Source organism: Chrysochloris asiatica, unplaced genomic scaffold (genome assembly GCF_000296735.1).
Source record: "Chrysochloris asiatica unplaced genomic scaffold, ChrAsi1.0 scaffold00080, whole genome shotgun sequence".
Lineage (NCBI taxonomy): Eukaryota > Metazoa > Chordata > Mammalia > Afrosoricida > Chrysochloridae > Chrysochloris > Chrysochloris asiatica.
Genome location: NW_006408598.1, coordinates 9,923,010 through 9,945,692, shown reverse-complemented (window position 1 = coordinate 9,945,692; position 22,683 = coordinate 9,923,010). Strand labels below are relative to the sequence as shown.

The following is a 22,683-nucleotide window of genomic DNA, read 5'->3' as shown; positions in this document are numbered from 1 at the left end:
AAGTCCACTAAACTTTCCACAGGAGAAAGATGAGACTTTCAGCTTAATTAAAGATTGACAACCTCAGAAAGTCTGTACAGAGTCATTATGAGTCAGAACCAACTCACTTAAAAACAGTAACATTCCTATTAAGTTTGTCCAGTAATCCTTTTATCATGTCTTCCCTTTGCTAAAGAGTCTGTAGTGGTTTCCCATTTCCATCTCGGGAATAGAACCAGTCTCCTTGTTATCAAGGCCTTCCTCAATTGTATTAAGCCTGCTAGTCCGTAATGTGTGTCTGCTAGCACTATAATGTATTCACCGATGAAGGCACATGCTGCTCATACTGCAAGTCACAGAGTCCTGGTATGGCACTGTGGCTTAATGTGGTGGGCTCGTAAAGTCAGTTTTAACCACAGTGTCGGTGGTTCAAACTAACTACCTGCTCCTTGGAAACGCTAAACAGGATTGCTACAGGTCAGAACTGACTCGGAGGCACTTAGCATCCAACACTGCAATTCATACCATCTCCTATGGCACACACAAATTGTTCCCTGCCCATAATGCCAGTAACACACCCTTCTTCCACCCCCCCACTCCCCGTGAGGAAACTGAACAAAACTGTAAGCTCCTTTGATAAATCGATAGTCAAGCACTGTCTATTGAAACAATAAAAAAAGATTATAGGGACTGCCGGTTGGGGCTACAGCTGTGAAAAACAGGTAGGGTATGCTCCAGTGAGAAGGAAGGGGGATCTCACAAAGGAAGCGCCCACAGAACAACTCCAGAGCTCCAGATCGACCATAAGATCCAGGCAGTCAGTTTCCTACACTTGCAAGTGAAAAAAATGACGATATTAAGGAAAATAAGGGAAAGTTAGGAATCTGGAGACAGGACTCCCTCAGCGACTACCCACCCTGGCAGAGTTTAGAGGGTGGGGCTAAAGCCAGGCTGGCACTGAAAACGGCCCTAAAACGGTGCCGAAGCAGCTGCAAAAAAAAAGGACACAGGAGACTACACATTTCTCCCTGTCTCTATCCCTGTCCCATTTCCATTGCTCAGCCTGGATATCAGGCGGGACAGTTTTCCCACTGTACAGAGAGAGGGAGTTTGGCAGCGACTTATGAAGTCACCCGCGGAGCCACAGATCCAAAAGTTTCCCCAGTGGAACCCCTCGCGTCAGTGCACTTTGGAGTAGGTTCCGAAGACAGGTGACCTGTGTGGGGTTCCTAGGTTGTGGGTCTGAGTGGGAGCAGGGCACTTTGCCTTTCTCCTGAGTAGTACCTTGGGGTTTCGAGCTGCTGTCCTCGCGGTCCATGGCCACTGTGCTACCCAAGCTTACTGTGCAGGACCATTTCAAAGAATCCGTAAAACGCCAGTGTAAAAGGATTCAACCATCCCGAGAATTTCAGTGTGCATACACAGACACCTAAACTGACCTTCAGAGACAAAAACAGTGGACAATCTTTCTCCGGTTAACTCCCTAATATATCTACCTGTGCACCTCTACTATGGTGACTAGAGGAGGGGCCTGAGAGAGTGGTCACCCCGCCACCCCCTGCTGGAGGCTTCTGATTGCACACACGCTGACGGTGTAGATTGGAACAATCGACCACAGCTTCATTTCTGTTCAAAAGAGGTGATTTTTCTCTATGCATTTATATTACTTCTACTTTGGGTCTTTTTGATCCCATATCTTTCCTGGAGGTGGGAGCTTTTTCTCCCTATGTTACCCAAGAAGAGACAATAATTGTGGCCATATAGCCAAGCTATAAGCATACCCCATATTATTCTACCACTGACACAAGACTCAACAACACCCACTAAGCTTTACATGTGAAAAGGGCAGCCTATCTCCTGATCATATTCACAAGGAGACACCCAGTAAACAAACAACAAACGTTCAAGCCTTCAATTGAGCTTTAAAAAAAAAAATTATCATGCCGAAAAAAAAGCAACAAACCTTATCAAAACATGTCCAAAAACAGAACACAGCAGCTGATGCAAATGAGCTGGAGACAGACAAAGGCTTTATAGAGGAGGAAGAGCAGGTTTTGGATAAGCCTGAGAAAGAATTCAGAAGAATGATATGGAAAGGCTACAAAAAGGGGTGGAGGAAAACAAGGAAGAAATAAGGAAAGTAATACAGGAGAACTACAAATAAGACTGATACAGCATTGGAAACAATTCAAAACCTGCAAAAACATGTCCAGATGATCAATAATAAGATATCAAAAATGAACAATATGCTAAAGGGGAAAAGAGCAGATTACAAGACATGGAAGCCGGAACCAGCGAGCTGGAAGATAAATCTCTCAATACTGCTAAGATAGAAGAGCAAGCAGATAAAAGGATACGAAAAATCTGAAGACAGTCTATGATACATGCTGAATAACATGAAGAGGAATAACTTAACAAGTATTGGCATTTCAGAACAAGAAGAATCAGAGAGGTCCACAGAGGAGATACTTGAAGAGCTTCTGGAAGAAAATTTTCCTAGCATCTTGAAAGAAGATAAGATAAACATTCAAGAAGCCAAACATACCCCAGGAAGGATAGACCCCGAAAGAAAGTCAACAAGACATATAATAATAAAGCTCTCCTAAATCAAAGAAAAGGAAAGAATACTAAAAGTGGCCAGGGAGAACAGAAATGTCACTTATAAAAGCAAGCAAATCAGATTAAGCTCTGACTATTCAAAACAAGCCATACAGGCAAGAAGGCAATGAGGAGATATATACAAAGCCCTATAAGAAAAAAAAAAACTGTCTACCAAAAGTCGTCTATCCAGCAAAACTATCAATCAAATATGATGGTGTGATCAAGACATTCCAGGATAAACAGAATCTGAGAGATTTTATCAAAACCAACCCAGCATTTCAAAACATCCTAAAGGGAGTTCGGTGAACTGAAAACCACCAAGAACAGTCAACAAACAGAGATTGACAGGTGTGACAACACCACCTGGAACTCAGTCAACAGATAGCAGAGTCCAGAACAAAACAAGACTACAACAACAAACTCAAAGGAGCTGAGAGGTCAACTGAGGATCAAAATTATATCAATGTCAAAGAAGAGATAAACGTAGCAACAGAGACCCAGGTGGTGAGGATGCCAGGTAAATTACAGGATACAATGGATTACCTAAAATGCAAAGAAAAGTTAGTAGACTACAAGGTAATGCCAAAGAAAGTTAATACTTCACAACTTATCATAAATATTAATTTCCAAGCAGAACAACTGAACATGAAAACTAAAATGAAACCAACAGGAAATAGAACAAAAAACACAAACTCATCACAAGAAGGCATGCAGAACAAAAGAACGAACAGCACTACCAAAAAAGTAACATAATGACAGCAATCAATTCATGCTTATGGATAATTATACTGAATGTCAATGGATTGAATACACCAGTGAAGAGACAGAGAGTGGCACAATGGATAAGAAAACAAGACCCTTCAATATGCTGCCTGCTAGAGACACACCTTACATACTAAGACAAAAACAGACTAAAAGTTAAAGGATGGAAAAAAATTTACCAAGCTAATTGCAACAAGAAACAAGCAGGAGTGGCAATACTAATCTCCAACAAAGTAAACTTCAAGATAAAAACCAGCTTAAGAAACAAAGAAGGACACTATCTCATGATCAAAGGGTCAATTGAGCAAGACGACATAACCGTAATAAATATCTATGTACCAAATGAAAGAGCACCAAGATACATGAAGTAAACCTTCCTGGAATTGAAGAAAGAAATAGATAAATCTACAATTATATATAGTGGGAGATTTTAACACACCACTATTGAAAAGGGACAGAACAACCAGAAAGAAACTCGACAAAGTTACAAAGGAACTAAACAACACAATCAACCAACTTGACCTCATAGATGTATAACGGCACAATGCACATTCTTCTCCAGTGCGCATGGAACATTTTCCAGAATTGACCATGTGTTAGGTCACAAAAAAAGCCTCCATAAATTTACAAACATCAAAATTCTATAGAGCATCTTCTCAGACCACAATGCTATAAAACTAAAAATCAACCATAAGAAGACCAAGGCAATAATGTCGAATACATGGAAACTGAACAACACCACGCTGAAAAGTGACTGGGTAAAAGAAGAAATTAAATGTGAATTCACAAAGATCCTAGAAACAAACAAGAATGAAAACACAACATACCAAAATCTTTGGGACATGGCGAAAGCAGTGCTGAGAGGCCAATTTATTGCAATAAAGGCACACATTGAAAAAGAGGAAAGAAACAAAATCAACACATTAACAAAGCATCTTCCACAATTAAAAGCAGACCAGCAGAGGGAACCTACAGTCACCAAAAGAAAGGAAATAATAAAGATTAGAGCAGACATCAACGAGATGGAAAACCAAAAAACTACAGAAAGAACAAGAGGATAAGAAGCTGGTTCTTTGAAAGGATTAATAAAATTGACAGACCATTGGCAAAGCTAACAAAAGAAAAGAGGGAGAAAACACAAATAAATTGCATTAGAAACCATATGGATGATGTCACAACAAAACTAAATGAAGTCAAAAGAATAATATCAGAATACTATGAAGAGCTGTATTCCAACTAATTCAAAAACTTAGATGAGATGGATATATTTCTAGAAAAACATGACCTACCTAAACTTACTCAGAATGAAGAAGAAAACTTGAACAAACCTATAACAAAAGAAGAAAGAGATCAGGTCATCAAAAACTCCCAACCAACAAAAGTCCAGGCCCAGATGGCTTCATGGGTGAGTTCTACCAAGCATTCAGAAAAGAACTGTCACCAATTCTACTCAAATTATTCCAGAGCATAGAAGAGGATGGAAAACTCCCTAATACTTTTTATGAAGCAATCATAACCCTGATAGCAAAACCAGGGAAGGACATCACTGAAAAAGAAAACTATAGACTAACATCCCTCATAAACATAGACGCAAAAATTCTCAACAAAATCCTAGCCAACAGAATCCACAGCACATCAAAAAAATAATACATCATGACCAAGTGGGATTCATATCAGGGATGCAAGGATGGTTCAACATCAGAAAAACAATCAACGTAATCCATCATATAAACAAGAAAAGGAAAAGAACCATATGATCATAGCAACTGATACAGAAAAGGCATTTGACAAAATCCAACATCCATTCCTGATAAAAAACACTCAACGAAGTCAGAATTGAAGGGAAATTCTTCAAGATAATCAAGAGCATATATACAAAACCAAGAGCCTACATCACTCTCAATGGAGAGAAACTGAAGGCTTCCCTCTGCAAACGAGAACCAGACAAGGATGCCCCTTATCACCACTCCTATTCAATATTGTGCTGGAAGTTTTAGCCAGAGCTATATGGCATGATACAGCAATTAAAGGCATCCAAATTGGCAAAGAGGAAGTAAAACTCTCCCTATTTGCAGACGATATGATCCTATACATAGAAAAGCCCAAAGACTCAGTTAAAAAAAACTACTAGACCTCATCGAAAGATTCAGCGAAGTGGCAGGGTGTAAGATCAACATACAAAAATCAGTTGAATTTCTCTATAGCAACAACGATAGCAATGAAAAGGACATTAGGAAAGCAATACCATTTGCAATAGCCGCATAGAGGATGAAATATTTAGGAATAAACGTAACCAGAGAAACAAATGACTTATACAAAGAAAATTACAAAACACTACTACAAGAAACCAAAAGATACCTATAGAAGTGGAAGAACATACCATGTTCCTGGATAGGAAGACTCAACATCATAAAAATGTCAATACTTCCCAAAACAATTTGCACATACAGTGCAATCCCAATCCAGATTCCAACAACATTCTTCAAAGAGATGGAAATGACAGTTACTAACTTTATATGGCAAGGAAAGAGACCTAGGATAAGCAAAGCACTGCTTAAAAAGAAGAACAAGTTTGGAGGTCTCTCACTCTCTGATTTCACACTTTACTACATGGCTATAGTCGTCAAAACAGCCTAGTACTGGTACAATGAAAGATACACTGATCAATGGAACAGAATAGATAATCCAGAAATTAACTCAACCACATACAGCCAAATGATTTTCAACAATGTGCCTAGGCATACTGCATGGGGAAGAGACAGTCTCTTTAACAAATGGTGCTGGCAGAACTGGAAAGCGATATGTAAAAGATTGAAACAAGAGCTTTACCTCACGTCCTATACAAAAATGAATTCAACTTGGATTATAGATCTAAATATGAATCCCAAAATTACGAAAGTCATCAATGAAAAAATAGGGATATATGTGAGGGCGCCAATTCAGGGCATTTACAGACTTCCACACGTTTTGAAAAGTACACAAACAAAAATAGACAAAATTGATGAATGGGACATACTAAAAATTAAAAACTCATGTGCATCCAAAGACTTCACCAAAAGAGTAAAAAGGGAACCCACAGAATGGGAAAAAAAAATCTTTTGCAGTGACACATCAGATAAGAGACTCATTTCTAAAATATATAGGAAACTATAACATCTATACAAGAAAAAGAAAAAATAACCCAATTAAAAAATGGGCACAGGACATGAGCAGACACTTCACCAAGGAGGAGATCCGGGCAGCCAACAAACATATGAAGAAAGTTCATGATCACTAGCCATCAGAGAGATGGCAAATCAAAACAACAATGAGATATCATCTCATCTCACACCAGCAATAACAGCAAAGATCAAAAAAGCAGAGGACAACAAATGCTGGCGAGGATGCAGAAAGACTGGGACCCTCCTACATTGTTGTTGGGACTGCAAAATGGTCCAACCACGCTGGAAAGCAATATGGCGCTTCCTGAGAAGGTTGGAAATAGAAATACCATATGACCCAGCATTTCCTCTAGTTGGTATTTACCCACAAGAAACACGAGTCATAACATGAGTAGATATATGCACACCAATGTACATAGCAGCACTATTTACAATAGCAAAAAGATGGAGACACCCAACATGCCCATCAATTGAACAATGGATAAACAAACTGTGGTACATACACACAATGGAATACTACGCTACATTAAGAACAACAAGGAAGTGGCAAGCCACCGTATAACATGGATGAACCTTGTGGACATTATGCTGAGTGAAATTAGTCAGTCACAAAAGGAGAAATACTGCATAGGACCAGTATTTTAAAAGACTAAAAAAAAAGAACCCACTCAAAAGGGAGGGGGGAAAAATCTAAAAATATAATTGCTGATCACCAGTATGTATGGGATGATTGGTGGGGAGTGAGGGGAAGAAAGAACACAGGGTAGGGAATAGACACAGGAGAGCCTGGCAGTTGGGGGGTGTGGGGGGGGGAGAGGCTGGCAATACACAAGAAGGGGGAAGGGGAAAGGAAGAACAAGGTGGATGGGAGAGAGAGAAAGAAAAAAAAAAGATTATAATTCCTAAGCAGGATAGCATTTGTTTGCTTTTTAGTATCTTTTTTTATTTCTATGGGAAAATGTTGCATAACAGAACAATGACAGTGAAAAAGGAAGTCCACTCCATTTAGGACTGATCATAGAAAGATGGATTGATTCTCCTTTTACAGTTTCTCATTTGCTCTGTAGCAGTGTGTTCTGCCATAATGGGGGGAAAAAAGCCCCCAAAAAAACCCCCTCATGATTAAAGTGGCCTTAGTGATTTAAAGAATCTCTCACAGAAAAATGAATATTCTTAAAAGTTCCTGAATATAACATATCCATAGAGCAAACTCCTAGAACTCTAGAATTAAAAGGGATTTTAAAGTTCCGCTTTCCGAATCATCACAGATAGAAGAAAGTTGACTTTTACAGGTGATATTTAATGAACTCAGTTCTTCATAGGGATAAAAAGTCCTTGTAGCAATTATGTGTAATCTACCTCACAAGTTTGAAATGGCTTCAAAAAGTGTTCTCTTGTGTGAATTTCTAACAAAAAGCTACAAATAGTGAACATCAAGCAGTATTTTGCTCAGACAAGAAAGAAATACATGTGATAAATTATTTTTAAATGAGTTTCATGAGAGAGGAACCCTAGTAGCTCAGTGGTTAAGAACTCAAATTCTAACCAAAAGGTAGGTAGTTCAAAGCTGCCGACTGTTCCACTGGAGAAAGTCTGTTTCTGTAAATACTGTCATTGTTGTTGTTGTTATGTGCCGTGGAGTGAGTTCTGACTCATAACGACCTTGTACAGGGTTTCTGAGGCTATAAATCTTTATGGGAGCAGAAAACCTTATTTTTCTCCCACAGAACAGCTGGGAATTTCGAACTGCTGACCTTGCGGTTCGCAGCCCGAATCGTAACCACTATGCTACCAGAGCTCCTGTGGCATAGTTCCACTCTGACCCATAGGGTTATTAGGAGTTGTAATTAACTCAACAGCGATAGAAATTTGATGAGAAACTAAATGTTTTTGTTGTCGATAAATATTTGTGTTTGATATAAAACGTATTTTAAATAATAAAACAACAGAGATAATGTATTCATTCCCTTAGCAATCAATAAATATGCTTAGGATTCTGTGAATACGGAAGCAAAGCTAGAATGAGTTAGCACTACAGTGATGAAAAACATGAATTTGTGGTTAACAGACATGGATTCTAGTGGTGATTCATTCATGTCATAGCTTGGGAAAGTTAATGAACTTCTCTTGCTTTATTTCCTCATCTATAAAGCCCACTTTATATGGTTTCCATGAAGATTAAAATAATGCACTAAAAGTACCTAAAACATGAACAACATAAGACATATTCAATAGATGTTTGTTATCATTTTTACTGTTTTATTGGTTATTATAATTCATCATATTTGAGAATAATTTGTCTTTACACTTTTGGTATTATAAGTTTTGCTATAAAATAGTATGTTGTTATCAGGTATTGTCTAGTCAGTTCCGACTTATAACAACCCCACGCACAACAGAGCAAAACCCTACCCATCCTGCACCTCACACTTGCTATGTTTGAGTCCAGTGTTGCTACACTGTGTCAGTCCATCTTATTAGGGGTCATCTTCTTTATAGATGACTCTCCCCATTACCAAGTATGATTTCCTTCTCCAGGGACTGATCCTGCCTTACCATCTGTCTAAATAATGAGAGGTTAAGGCTTACCATCCTGGCTTCTAACAGAATTCAAGCACAACTTCTTCCAAGACAGATTTTTTGTTTTTCAGGCAGCCCGTGGTCATTTCAATATTTTTCTCTAACACCATAACTCAAATGTATTGATTCTTCTATGGTCTCCATTATTCATTGTCCAACTTTCACATGCATATGAGGTGATTGAAAATAGCCTGGTTTAGGTCAGACACACCATAGTCCTCAAACTGGTATCTTTGTTTTTCAACACACTAAAAAGATCTCTCTCTTACAGCAGATTTGCTTAATGCAAAATGTCATGTGATTTCTTCACAGTTGCTTCCATGCATGTTGATTGTGGATCCAAACAAAATGAAGTCATTCAAAACTTTTATCATTTATCCATTTCTCATGATGTTATTTACAATTCCAGTTGTCATTTCTTTTACATTGAGGTGCAATCTATGCTGACGGTTAGAGTCTCTGATCTTCAGCAGTTAAGTATTTTAAGTGTTTTTTGCTTCTAGTAAGCAAGGTTGTGTCTTTTGCAGATAGCAGGCATTTAAGAAGTCTTCTGTGAATCTTGATGTCACGTTCTTCTTCATATAATCCAGGGTCTCAGATTATTTGCTCAGGATACAGATTGAATAAGCATGCTGAGAGAATCAACATGGTGCATGCTGTTTCTGGTTTTCAGCTATTCAGTATCCCTCGTTCTGTTCAAATGATTGCCTCTTGGTGTATGTACAGGCTCTTCATGAGCACAATAAAGTGTGTAGCACCCGCTGTTTGCAATATTATGCATGGTTTGTTATGATCCACACAGTCAAATGTCTTTGCATAGTCAATAAAAGCACAAGTAAACATCATTCTAGCATTCTGTTCTTTCAGCCAACATCCATCTGATGTCAGTAGTAATATCTCTCATTCCACATCTTCTTCTGAATCCAGCTTGAATTTCTGACAGCTCCTTGTCCATGTACTGACACAACTGTTTTAAAATGATCTGTAGCAACATTTCACTTGCCTGTAATATTAATGGTATTGTTAGATGATTTCCACATTTTGGTGAGTCACCTTTCTTTGGAATAGGCACAAAGACGACTCTCTTCCGATCACTTGGCTGTCTTCCAAATTTCTTGGCATAGATGAGTGACTGCTGTCCACCAGTGTGTGAAAATATTCCTGTTTATAGTGTGTCAGTGCCTAGAGCCTTGTTTTACACCAAAACCTTCAGGGCAGCTTGGACTTCTTCCTTCGATACCATCAGTTCTTGCTACTTCTTAAAATGGTTGAGCATCAGCCAATTCTTTTTGGTACAATGACTCTGTGTATTCTTTTCATCTTCTTTTGATGTTTCCCATATCCATAGAATCCTTCAATATTGCAACTTGAGACTTGAAGTTTTCTTCTATTCTTTCAGCTTGAGAAATGCTCTGTGTGGTTTTCCCTATTGGTTTACTAACTTCAGGTCTGGTCTTTCCACATTTCATTGTAATACTTGAGTTTTTCTTCATGAACTGCTCTTTGAGAGCTTCTGTTCAGCTTTTTTTGCTTTACAGTTGTTTTAGATTCTCTATGATCAAGAGCAGTCTTCAGAGTCTTGTTTGACATCCATTTTAGTCTTTTCTTTCTTTCCTGTCTTTTTTGTTTTCTTCATTTATGATGTTCTTGATGTCATTCTACAACCCTTCTGACTTGGGTCTTTAGTATTTAATGCATCATATCTGTTCTTGAGAAGGTTTCTAAATTCTGGTGTTCATTTTTTGGCTTTTATAGACTTCTTTAAATTTTCTTCAGCTTTAGCCTAAGTTTGTTCTTGTTGTTAAGTGCCACTGAGTCAGTTCTGACCCATAGCAACCCTGTAGAGGGTTTCTGAGGAGCAGTTTGAACCACCAACCTTGCAGTTCAAATAGCTTTGCAGTGTAGCACATTAACCCAAAGTGCCACACCAGGACTCCAGCCTAGCTTTGTGTATGAGTGATTTATGGACTGTTCCACAATCTGCCCCTGGCCTTGTTTTGGCTGATGATTGAACTTCTCCACCATCTTTTCTCACAGACGCAGTCAACCTGATTTATGTGTATTCCATCTTCTAAACTCCACATGTATAGTCAGTGTATATGTTGTTCAAAAAGGTATTTACAATGAATAAGTCATTGGTGTTGCAAAATTCTACCATGCAATCCCCAGCATTGTTTCTGTCACCAAGGCCAAATTTTCCAATTACTGATCCTTCCTTTTTGTTTGCAACCTTTTATTCCAATCATCGGTAATTGTCAGTGTACCTTGGTTGCATGGTTGAGCATTTTTCGCACTGAAAAAGTTGGTAGAATCCTCAATTTCATCATCACTGGCTTTAGTGTTTAGTATCTAACTTTGAATTGTAGCCATGTTAACATGTCTTCCTTGTACGCATCTGCATTGCACGTCAAGATAGTTCTTGAAATGTTCTTTTTGGTGATTTGTCTTCAATTTGTCATTCCCAGAATGGTAAATCATACGATTGTCCAATTCAAATGGCCAATGTAAGTTCATTTCGGTCCACTAATGCCTAGGATGGTGATCTTTATGCATTGCACTTCATTGATGATGACTACCAATTTGCCTAGATTCATACTTCATGTAGTCCAAGTTCTGATTATGAACGGTTGTTTGCAACTATTTAGTTCCGTTTTGAGTTGTGCCCCATTAGTAAATGAAGGTCCTGAAAGCTTCATTACATTCACATCATTAAAGTCAACTCTACCTAAAAGAGACAGCTCTGTCCCAGTTGCAAATTTTGAGTGTCTTCCACCTTTAGGAGTTCACCTTCTGTACTGTAACCAGGTGTTTAGCTGCTGTGCATCAGGTTTTCATTTGCTAACCATTCAGAAGTGGTCTGCCTCTTCTTCTTCCTAGTCTGCCTTAGTCTGGAAGCTCTGTTGAAACCCGTCCACCATGGGTGACCCTGCTGGTATTTAAAATACTGGCAACATAACTTTTCAGCATCACAGCAATACACACACTACCATAGTGACAAAGTGACAGACAAGTGTTGGACAAAAACATTGTAGAAAAAATTAATGACACTAATATGGGCTCATTTTATTAAATCAGATTGTTCACTCCTCTTTCAATAGTGTGAAGACTTTGGAAAAGGATTAAAATCCTCTCATGAATTTTTCAAAAGCTATGACAGGAAATAGTACTTTATCCCTATAGCTAGAGTTTATGAGAAAAATCAGGTTTGGAGATTGTAGCTTGGCCTAGGATATGAAGTAATGTGTCTGAAGATGACTATGTAATACAATACATGAATGAGAAACACAATCAGTCTAATAGGATCTTTAGAAAAGCATCCCTGGAAGAATGAACTAGATTCTAATAAGCCAGAGGCTAGCGCTACATTATCAAGTTCTAGTTAGGGAAGGGAACTGCAGTATGAAATTTGAGAGATTATAAGCAGGCCTAAGGGCATTTTTCATTCTTAAAGAACCTTTTCTTTCCCCACATGAGCCAGTGGAGCTTCACAACCTTGAATTAAAGACAAGAATACGTTTTGAGGAGTATTCTTTTTCCTACTGTCTATAATTTCACTTAGGAGACATTAATGCTTACAGAGGGAGTTTTCTTTGTTAGCCTGCAACAAAGTAGGTCAGCTCCAACAGGGCAGAGAGCAGGCGAGAGAAGAGGGAACAAGGCCCCTTGGAAGGAAGCGACGATACTAATAGCTGGCCCTTGTTATCATTGCTCATTATTGGCATCCTCTGTGAAAAACCAGTGACAAGATGCTAAATCGAACAACTGTTGGGAAAGGCAATTTCCCCTCAGAGCTAAGATCTGAGGGTTTCTATTTCTGATGGTTTAGATTCAGAGCAGCTACACTGAAACATGAGGCGGACTTTGAGGGATGGTAATAAATGAAACTGACCAGTTTCTGATTAAGTGCTAGGCACATGGGAGTTTCGTTGTAAGTTTTCAATAAACGCTGCCAATCCCTGATTTTTCTCTTCCGTTACTAGAAGTTTTGCAACTTATTTTTTGTTCTTTCAACAGTCTTTTGGTTTTTACTGCTGCCAAAACATGTGCTCATCACATATGATAGATACTGCGACCCACCCATTCATGTAAATAAGCCATGTTTTACCCGAGAGGAGACTCTCAGTATGATGAATCGGGCATGAAAATACTGGTAAATCTGAGGATGGACATGGCCAGGCAGCCTTTAATTCTGCTGTACATAAAATCACCATGAGTCAAAGTCTACACAATGGCAGCTAACAATAACAATAGCAATGTCCACAACTTTATGCTCCAACTCATTATTAAGAAGAAAAATAAACAAACAAAATCTCTCGCAATAATTTCCTCTCTGTGGAAGATTTATATCTTCTGTCAGTACTCTGTGTCTTACACAAATATCACATTATTGTGCATGTGCAACAGAACCAGTTAATGGGATTTTACTTCCTATGCTTGCTAGTCATGGAATCCTGGCACTCTAGGACAAGCATTGGCTGCTAACCACGAGGTTGATGGTTCAAACCCACCAGCCACTCCTTGGAAACCCTATATAGAGTTGCTATGTGTTATAACCCACGCAACGACTTAACAACAACAGCATGCTTGTCATAAGCAATGGAGTACAGTTTACATGACCGTCTGGCCCATGCACTCTTATAAAGTAAATATCAAATACTCGTATAGATAAAATGACCCTTGAAAAAAATTCCTTGAATTGACAATATAATAGATTCCACATGGCTCTGAATATATAATCCTACATAATAATTTTTATTCAAAGTGAAGTTTGAGGCTCTCTAAAAGTTCAAGGTAGGAAAGACTGAAGAAAGGAACGGGAAAGATTGAAGACTAAACACAGATTTCTGAATGTTTAAACCATTCTGCTTTTAAGTTAGCAACCTCGTCCTTCTAGTGAACGCCAGACAGTTAGAGCATTTCAACATGCTCCTGCTTCATGGCAGGGTTTACTCCGTTGCATTTCAATATTGATCCTCAGTGACATTAACCGATGCCATTTGGCTTCTTTGTGAGAAGAAAACAGCATGGTGGAGACTCGGTTTGGGGGTAGATGAACAGAGAATGAGAGTCCTACTCCAGAGTAGAAAGAGTCAGTTGGGAAAGTATCACAAAAGAAACACTGGCAGACATCCTGAGGAGTTTGAATGGAGGACAGGTAGGCGTGTGAAGCCCCGTTGCCTTGAGGAGCTACAGAAATTACTGATGCTTTTACAGAATTCACTTTTCACAGAGCACATTAAGGAAGATGTGTTGCTTCTTGATGTGTGTTGAGTGAGGCTCGTCACTAGTTCCAACATTTCATTATGAAAGGAGTGCACCATAATTGCAGACATGGGATTCCCTGCCAGCTTGTGATTGTGGTCATCCTTGTTGTTGATCTTACCGTTACGTTTCATCAAGTATGGAATCAGGTCTGACTCATAGTGACCTTATATAGGATTTCAGAGGTTATGAATGTTTAGGGCAGCATAAAGCCTCTTCTTACTCCTGAAGACTGGCGGATGGGCTCGAATTGCTGACCTTGTCGTTCGCAGTCTAGTACTTATCCTATAGATCCATTACACTCCCTTGTTACCACCCTAAACTGAAATCCCTTTTATCAACCTAAAAATAAGACTTTTTAAAATCAGAGATTCAACTTTTGGAAGTCCCACTCATCTCATTAAAAGAAGATCACAGTCTGACGGAAATATGCTTTGGACTGTAAACAAGTAGTTCATCATTACGTTGGGGTTTTATATCTTATTTTTTTGGTATTTTCAGTCGATTTAATTTTCTTTGGTCCTAAGGCTTTTGGTAGGCCTTTGAAATTCTCAAAAGTCCTAGGTTTGGGCCATTAATGTTGTAAGTTTTACATTAACATTCATAAGCAGTTTAATTCTGAAAAGAATGACAGTCTGAAGAACACTTAGCCTCGTGGTGGAAAAGAACTATCACCAAGACCTGTGATCTGTGAAAACTAACAAAACATTCCTTGAGGTCCAAAAAGTAAGTCATCCCAATGCATATGGTTTCATCGCAAGAGGAGATTTTGGACAAGAGACTGCTTGATGAAACCAGATAACATAATTATATTTGCATTATGAGATTTAGTCTTTCAAATCTTATCTTTCTATTCGAGTTTTGTTAGCTGGTGATAGACGGTTTAGACTGGTCGTTGTGTACTTGATGAAGCATTCACCATTGCAGAGGGATAAACCAGTGTCCAGGTTATTTGGATAAATCACAAATAGACTTCTTTCCTGTTTTTGCACAGCCTCCATAGTGATTGGCAAATGGTGGTGTGAAATGGAGCCTTGCCTAGAGGGAGAAGAATGCAAGACGCTACCTGACAATTCCGGATGGATGTGTGCTACAGGCAATAAAATTAAGACCACAAGAGTAAGTTTATTTATTTCAAGCATCTAATGTATGTCATACATGGTACTGTTTGCCTGAGTGCGGCACCAAGAGAAGATGTCAGCAGGAAGAAGATATGAGCAGGAAACCATTTTCCTGACAGTACACATTCTTAACTCGGCAGATTAGCATCCTTCCATCAACAAGTAGCTAGAGATTGAATTTGACCTTTCTGTACTGAACAGTGTAGTGTTTCTGTAATTGACTTGTAAATAAAACGAAGTCACACCATAGCCAAAGGGAAGGGAACAGAGAGATAAGCGTTCAGATAATTCAGCCAACTTCTGCTGTTCTCAGAAGAGATCATAACATAAGGGACTTGCTTAATTCTTTCACATGCTTTACTGGAAAGGGATACATTTAAGTACGCTGTTGTTAAATGTTCACGAGTCAGTTCTGACACATAGGGACCCTATATAGGGTTTCTGAGATGTGGTTGATGACTTTGAACCACAGACCTTGTGGTTAGCAGTCTAGTGCTTGTCCTACAGTGCCACATCAGGACGTTTAAATACAGCTGTTTTCAAAATGATTCTTAAAGAGGAGCCTTTTGGTGACCCTTTAGGGAAATGGAAAGATTTATGTAAAGTGAATGACCAGTCCTTGATTTCTCTGGTTATAATACGAATGATCTGAAAAATATTTGAGTTTGATGTAACTATTTATCAATTCAAAAAGTTAAACTCCTATGATCCAGTAATTCCAATCCTAGGTATATACGCAAGAGAATTGAAAGCCGGAATGCAAACAGAAACACACAAATGTTCGTTACGGCAGTGTTCAAAAGAGCCAAAAGGCAGAAACAGGCTAAGTAGCCATCAACAGATAACTGAATAAATAAAATGTGGTACATATATACAATGGGATATTATACAAGGAAAAATACAGTCCTTATAAAACCTTGTACAGAGTCGCTATGGGTCGGAACTGACTCAACAGAACTTAACAACAACAACAACATACATGCTATACCATAGATAAATCTGGAAAACATTTTGTAGGCTATAATTTTTATGGGTCAGCAGTTCAAGACTACCAGCTGATCCACGGGAGAAAGATGAGGCTTTCTGCTCCTGTAAAGATTTACAGCCTCAGGTAGCCTGTACACGGTCGCTATGGGTAGGAACCAAGTCGACGGCACATAGCAACAACAACAAATCTTTATAGGAGGACTCCTAGTGTGATGCTATAGGGTCAGCACTGGACTGCAAACCACAAAGTCGGTAGTTCAAACTCACCAGCTGTTCCTTGGAAATCCTACACAGGGTCACTATGAGTTGGAACTGACTCGATGACACATAACAATGACAACAACAACAATCTTTATGGGAGCAGAGCATCATGTCACTCTGCTGTGGAGACACTAGGTGTGCTTGAGCTAGCAACTTTCAGTTTGCAGCCAAGTGCTTAACCACTGTACCACTGGCTCCTTGTTGTTGTTGTTAAGTGCTGTCGAGTTGGTTCCAACTCACAGCAGCCCTATACAGGGTTTCCAAGGAGCGGTTGATGAGTTTGAACCACTGACTTTGCAGCTCAAACCGACTTTGCAGTCCAGTGCATGAACCCACAGTGCCACACCAGGACTCCTTAGGCAAGTGTATACCCACTGTCATCAAGATGATTCTAAATAATAGTTGTTGTTCCATGCTGTCAAGTTAGTTCTGACTCATAGTGACCCTGTATAGAGTTTCTGAGGAGCAGCTGTTAGGTTTGAACTGCCGACCTCACACTCCATTCATAGCAGCCATTTTTCAGCCAATACGAGAACTGCTCCATAGGGAATACTAAAAGTGCCCCATTGGAGTCCTGGTGTGGTCCTGTAGGGTACACACTGATCCACAAGGTAGAGTTGAACTGCAAGACAATGATTCAAACCCACCAGCCACTCTTCAGAAACCCTATAGAGGGTTGCTATGAGTTGGAACTGACTTGATGGCACTTAACAACACAAACTGCCCCACAGGGCTTCCAAAGCTGTAAATATGTATGGAAGGAGGCTGCTATACTTTTCTCCTAGAGAAGGACTAGTGGGTTCAAACGGCCAGTCTTTTGGTTGTTGTTCATTGTTAAGTGCTATCAGGTTGTTCTAGCTCATAGCGACCCTGGGTAGGGTTTTTGAAGAGCAGCTGCTGAGTTTGAACCTTGTGGTTCCCACCACCCTTGTGATGCAGTGCTTTATTGGGTGGTGCCACACCAGGGCTTTAATCGTTTGGTTAGTGGTGAGCATTTAGCCACTGTACCACCAGGAACCCTGAGGCAAGTACACAGAGATCAACATTTATGACTTCCCAGGGACAGGCAAGAGGAAGAGGAAAGGAGGCCATAAAACTTAGGAGACTATACTAAGCTTCTGTTATGGATGATGGGAACTTTGGGGAAGGAGAAGGATGATGATTACATTATACATATAATGAGCATGATTAATGTCACAGACTGTACTTGTGGAGATTTTGGAAATGGCAAATGTTTTGTTACATATGCGCATTATTTACCACCTTTTTAAAAAGTGAGTTAAGTAGGCAAGGAAAGGAGAGCTTTTATGAAGAAATAAAATCAGACCAATCAGAACTGGTGCCATGACAGAGTGGTCTTGAGAGCCCCAGTTAAGTAATCATCACTCCGATAGATGCTGGGTCACAGGAAGCAAAACCTGGAAGGTCTCCAAGGAAGTCAACTGTCTTGGGTTGCTTAAGACAGTAACTACCCAATAATACAAAACGTTTATCAACATCTTTCCAACAATTATCATGTATGTGTATGTGTGCCTTGTGAATATCAGCCCTGGTGTGTATTTTAATATTGTTGTTGTTAAGTGCTGTTGAGTTGGTTCCTACCTACAGCAACCCTGTATAGGGTTTCCCAGGAGTGGCCACTGAGCTTGAACCACCAGCCTTGTAGTTCAAACTGACTTTCAGTCCAGCTCATTAATTCATGGTGCCACACCAGGACTCCATATTTTAATATAGTAGGTATTTTTTAAACCATTCCCAACCAGGTCCAAATCCTAATGTGTGAAATTTTCAAATTACCAAAAGGGTAGCCCAACTATAAAAGAGCATCACTGATTCCAATCCCTATCTTATGACCTTTAACTTCAACCTTTTCCTCAGCATTATCTTTTCAGTAAATTAAATTGGTTCTTATAGCATTGTGATGCAGAAAACAAACGTAATGTTCATAATAGTGTATGTTGTTGTTCTTATTGAGTGCCGTCAAGTCGGTTCTGATTCATAGCGACCCTGTATAGGGGTTCCGAGGAGTGGCTAGTGAGCTTGAGCTGCCAACATGACAGTTTAAACCAAACTGGCAGTCCAGCGCATTGACCCACAATGCCACACCAGGTCTCCATAACAGCATAGAAGACACTTGTGTTTTTCACATACCAAACATGTGGGAAGGCTTTTCACGTCACATTGGCTACCTGCAGTGACCACATTAACCAGCTGCAGCCAGGGGGGGTTCTTGACATGAATCTGCACGTCCCCAAGAAACTCAGTGTAGATTATTATATTTCATCTCAGTGAAATGCCTACAGAGAGAATATTCTGAAATGAGCCCTCTTCCTGCTGCTTCCCCACAGGAAGCATTTTAATTAGCTGGTAGAGTATGGAAGTCAGGTCTCCCTTTGATTACATTGCGCTTAAAAATGATTTTACCAAATAATTTGAAACTGCCCTCTCAAGTTAGTTAATTCAAGCTACTCTGATGATGGTCAGTACAATTGTCCAGTCATCTTTGTGCTAAACACACTGCTGGTAAATTTTCTGCCAAATCTCCATTGCCTGTCCCACATGCTAATCGGTCACTATTTTTGGAAAATAGACCTTGCTCACAGTGTCTTTCGACCTGAATCTCAGTAATGACAAATAACACAAGTGAAATTTTTGTAACTGTGTATGTATAATTCCAAGACTAGAAACTAGGAGAGTGTATGAAAGATACAACATACTGAAAAAAACAAGTTAAAAGGAAACTGATAATGCTGCCTCTTTTTTTGTCTCAACTGTGTACCTCTCTTTTATTTGGCCCCAGTAGAGTTTTTTTGAAAACCATCAGGCATGTTGTCAATGCACTGTAGATGTTTCCTGGCATCCCAGAAGTGTAGTGCCACAAGTCTGTTCATGGTAATAGAAGCAAGTACACACTGTTCGTTACCTCCTAGGGTGGGCTAAGTCCAGCCAGACAAACAGAGATTTCAGAAGAGAAAAAAAATGGCCATTGTGATGGGTTTGGAAGGCAGAGGATAGACTTGTTTTGAAGTAGGCATTCATTTCAAGCAAGGGACTAAGAGGCTGCTCTGTATCCATATGAGCTGTACGTAAGTCAATTAAGAATTCACTAGTCTGTTTTTCAAGAGGCAAAAAGATGCTAGAAGGCTGTACTTTTTAAGTCTTAAGAGGAGTAAAACACTACTTGTGGCCTACTTATCTCTCCAACCTGCCTCCCAAGAAGTTAACAATGAAATAAGCACTTTAAACACCAACAGCATCAATCAAATCCAGTTGATATGGACAGGAACCATAGCGTCCTGCCAACACCATTTCTTATATATCACGTGCCTAAAGTAAGCTTTATAATAATTTTCCTTGGGTGCCCTATGCATTTTCACCATCAAAGTACAAATATGCCTATAGAGTTTTATTATTATTGACTCTAATAGTTTCTCTTTTAAAACGCTGTTTTGTTTTGCTCTAAATCAACCCCCTACCATTGAGTTAATTCTGACTCATAGCAGCTGTAGAGGACAAAGTAGAACTGATTTTCAGGGCTTCTGAGATTAAACCTTTACGGGAGCAGCCAGCCTCAGCTTTCTCCTGCAGAGTAAGATGTGGGTTTGAACCATACAGAGGTAGTTTGATTATGAGTTCCACGATTTCATTGTTCTGTTCTCATCTAAGATAGCTAGTCTTTAGGATAAAAGTATTCAATTTTATTACTACAGAAGTGAAATAGAAAGATAATCACCCCTTTTGTTCTCATGCGTAATGTTGATTCACAGAGAACAAACATAAAAAAAAGCAAACAAGACAATATATGGCTGTGTGCCGTGGAGTCGGTTCCAACTCATAGGGACCCTGTACAGGGCTTCCGAGGCTGTAAATCTTTATGGGAGCAGAAAGCCTCATCTTTCTCCTGAGGAACAGCTGGGCTGACCTTCCAGTTCGCAGCCCGATTCATAACCACTACACTACCAGAGCTCCTTAAGACAATATATATAAGACAATATATATGACAGAAAAAAAATTGTAGGAAAAAAAGTAAATCTAATATAAAGACAGTTGCAATAAAGAAATTTTGGACTTCAATTATTTTCCCTATATAATAATAAAAAAAAAATTTTAAATATCCCCATAGAGAAATTATAGAAGAATTATGGCTATAATTCTCAGATGTCTTTGAAATGTAAATATCCACCCAAATCATAATGAAAAGTTGTTTTAAAAATAAAACTAAAAAAGAAGTACAGTTTAATGAAAAATACTTCAAAGTCTGTATGATCTGATTTAAATTGTTATGGTGTTCATTTTACAAGAATAGGATGCACAGTGGCTCTATGGGCTAAACACTGGACTGTGAGCCATAAAGTCAGCAGTTCGGTCCCCTCTCCCCAACCAGACCCTCAGATGGAGAAAGATGAGGCTGTCTGCTCGCACAATGGTTATAGCCTCAGAAATCCTATAGAGCCGCACTGTAAGTCCATACTGACTTGATGGAACTTCATAACAACAGAGCAGAAATTCAGTGTTTCTTCAGAATGACCAGATGTTCCACAATGTGAGATAGCTTGGGTATCAGGCCTCAGTCAAAAGGAAAACCTTAAAGCGACTGAATCTAGGTGATGATATATGTAATGCACAGAAGGAGTGTCGGTGTGGCACTATAGAATAATCACTAGGCCATATGGTCAGTTTGAACTACAAGGTCAGTGGTTCAAACTCACCAGCCGATCCCCAGAAACCCTATGCATGGTCGACATGCGTTGGAACCAACTCAACGGCACTTAACGACAACAATAGAAGGGAAGAGGAAAAACTAGGTATAGGCATTCCCTACAAGAAATTTGGAAGAATGGATCCTAAAAAGGGAGGAAGACTCCTGGATGTCACTCTAAAGAGAGAAAGTAGTTACCCTTGAAAGGTTGTCCAAGGTTAGACATATAATAAAGCTGGTGACATACATCCTCTTAGGGAGCAGTCTGGTACCTTTGGATGAGATATCAAGGCCAAATTTTAACCCTGTCCCTGTTTGATCATTACTCAACTTGCTTAAATAAATCGCTTTGTTTGTATTTAGGAGCATCACTAACCAACCTAAATATTGACTAGAACTCTTTTCTTATGCTTTAAGATACCTAATGATTTGTTTCTTTTCTTTACATTTATGTGCCAAGAGCATAAGCTTGTAAGTTGAGGAAATTCTCATGTATTCAGAAACAAATCTATACCTGTATATTCAGGAACAATGGCTTAATTAAGAAAGACAGAATTTCCCTTAGAGGGAATGAGTCATTTGAGAATGCTTTAATAATTCATAGCCAAAAACTAAACATGGGTTGTTTGGGGAAGAAGGAAGAATGGGGAGGAAACAGGGTGGGGAGAGGGCAGGAATCAGTTATTTTTCAAGAAAAAAAAATGATCAGATTAAAATAGCAGACCCTAATCTGGTATAACACTTGAGGAAGACTCAAATCACTAGAATTCTTTCCATCCCAATATATAAAAGTCTATCAGACTTAATAGGAAAATCAACAGTTATGGGCAGTGTTAAGAAAAGTCAAATGTTAGTCTTTGAAAGGGTAAGCATTAGTGGGCCTCAAATTGCATAGTCATTAGCTGTTTTATACAATGGAAATGTTATAGGACTGTTCTTAAGTGCCGTCAAGTCGTTTCTTACCCACAGAGACCCTGTCCTTAAATCTCATGAAAGCAGAAAGCCTTATCTTTCTCCTGAGGAGCAGCTGATGGGCTCAAGCCACCAGCCATGTGGTTTGCAGTCCAGTAATTATCGTATGGACCCACCATACAGTTACACGACTGGCCCAGCACAACCATCCACTATCATTTGTCCATATTCTTTTGGCTTGTGCACACATAGCAACCCTTATTTTTACATACAGCCACTCTAATCACCCTGATGTTTTGTGTTTTACTGAAACGGCAAAGTACCAGCTTTGACATATTTCAGCTGCTGCTTCATTCAC

General features: G+C 39.2%; 1 protein-coding gene across 1 annotated transcript in view; it reads left to right on the top strand.

Annotated features, from left to right (window-relative positions):
- Positions 1–22,683, top strand: part of FAM19A1 (family with sequence similarity 19 (chemokine (C-C motif)-like), member A1) — a 926,788-nt gene that overhangs the window by 892,918 nt on the left and 11,187 nt on the right. Inside the window, exon 4 of the mRNA XM_006865638.1 lies at positions 15,340–15,464. Coding sequence (XP_006865700.1) covers positions 15,340–15,464 — 125 coding nt within the window. The remainder of the gene's footprint in view (positions 1–15,339; positions 15,465–22,683) is intronic.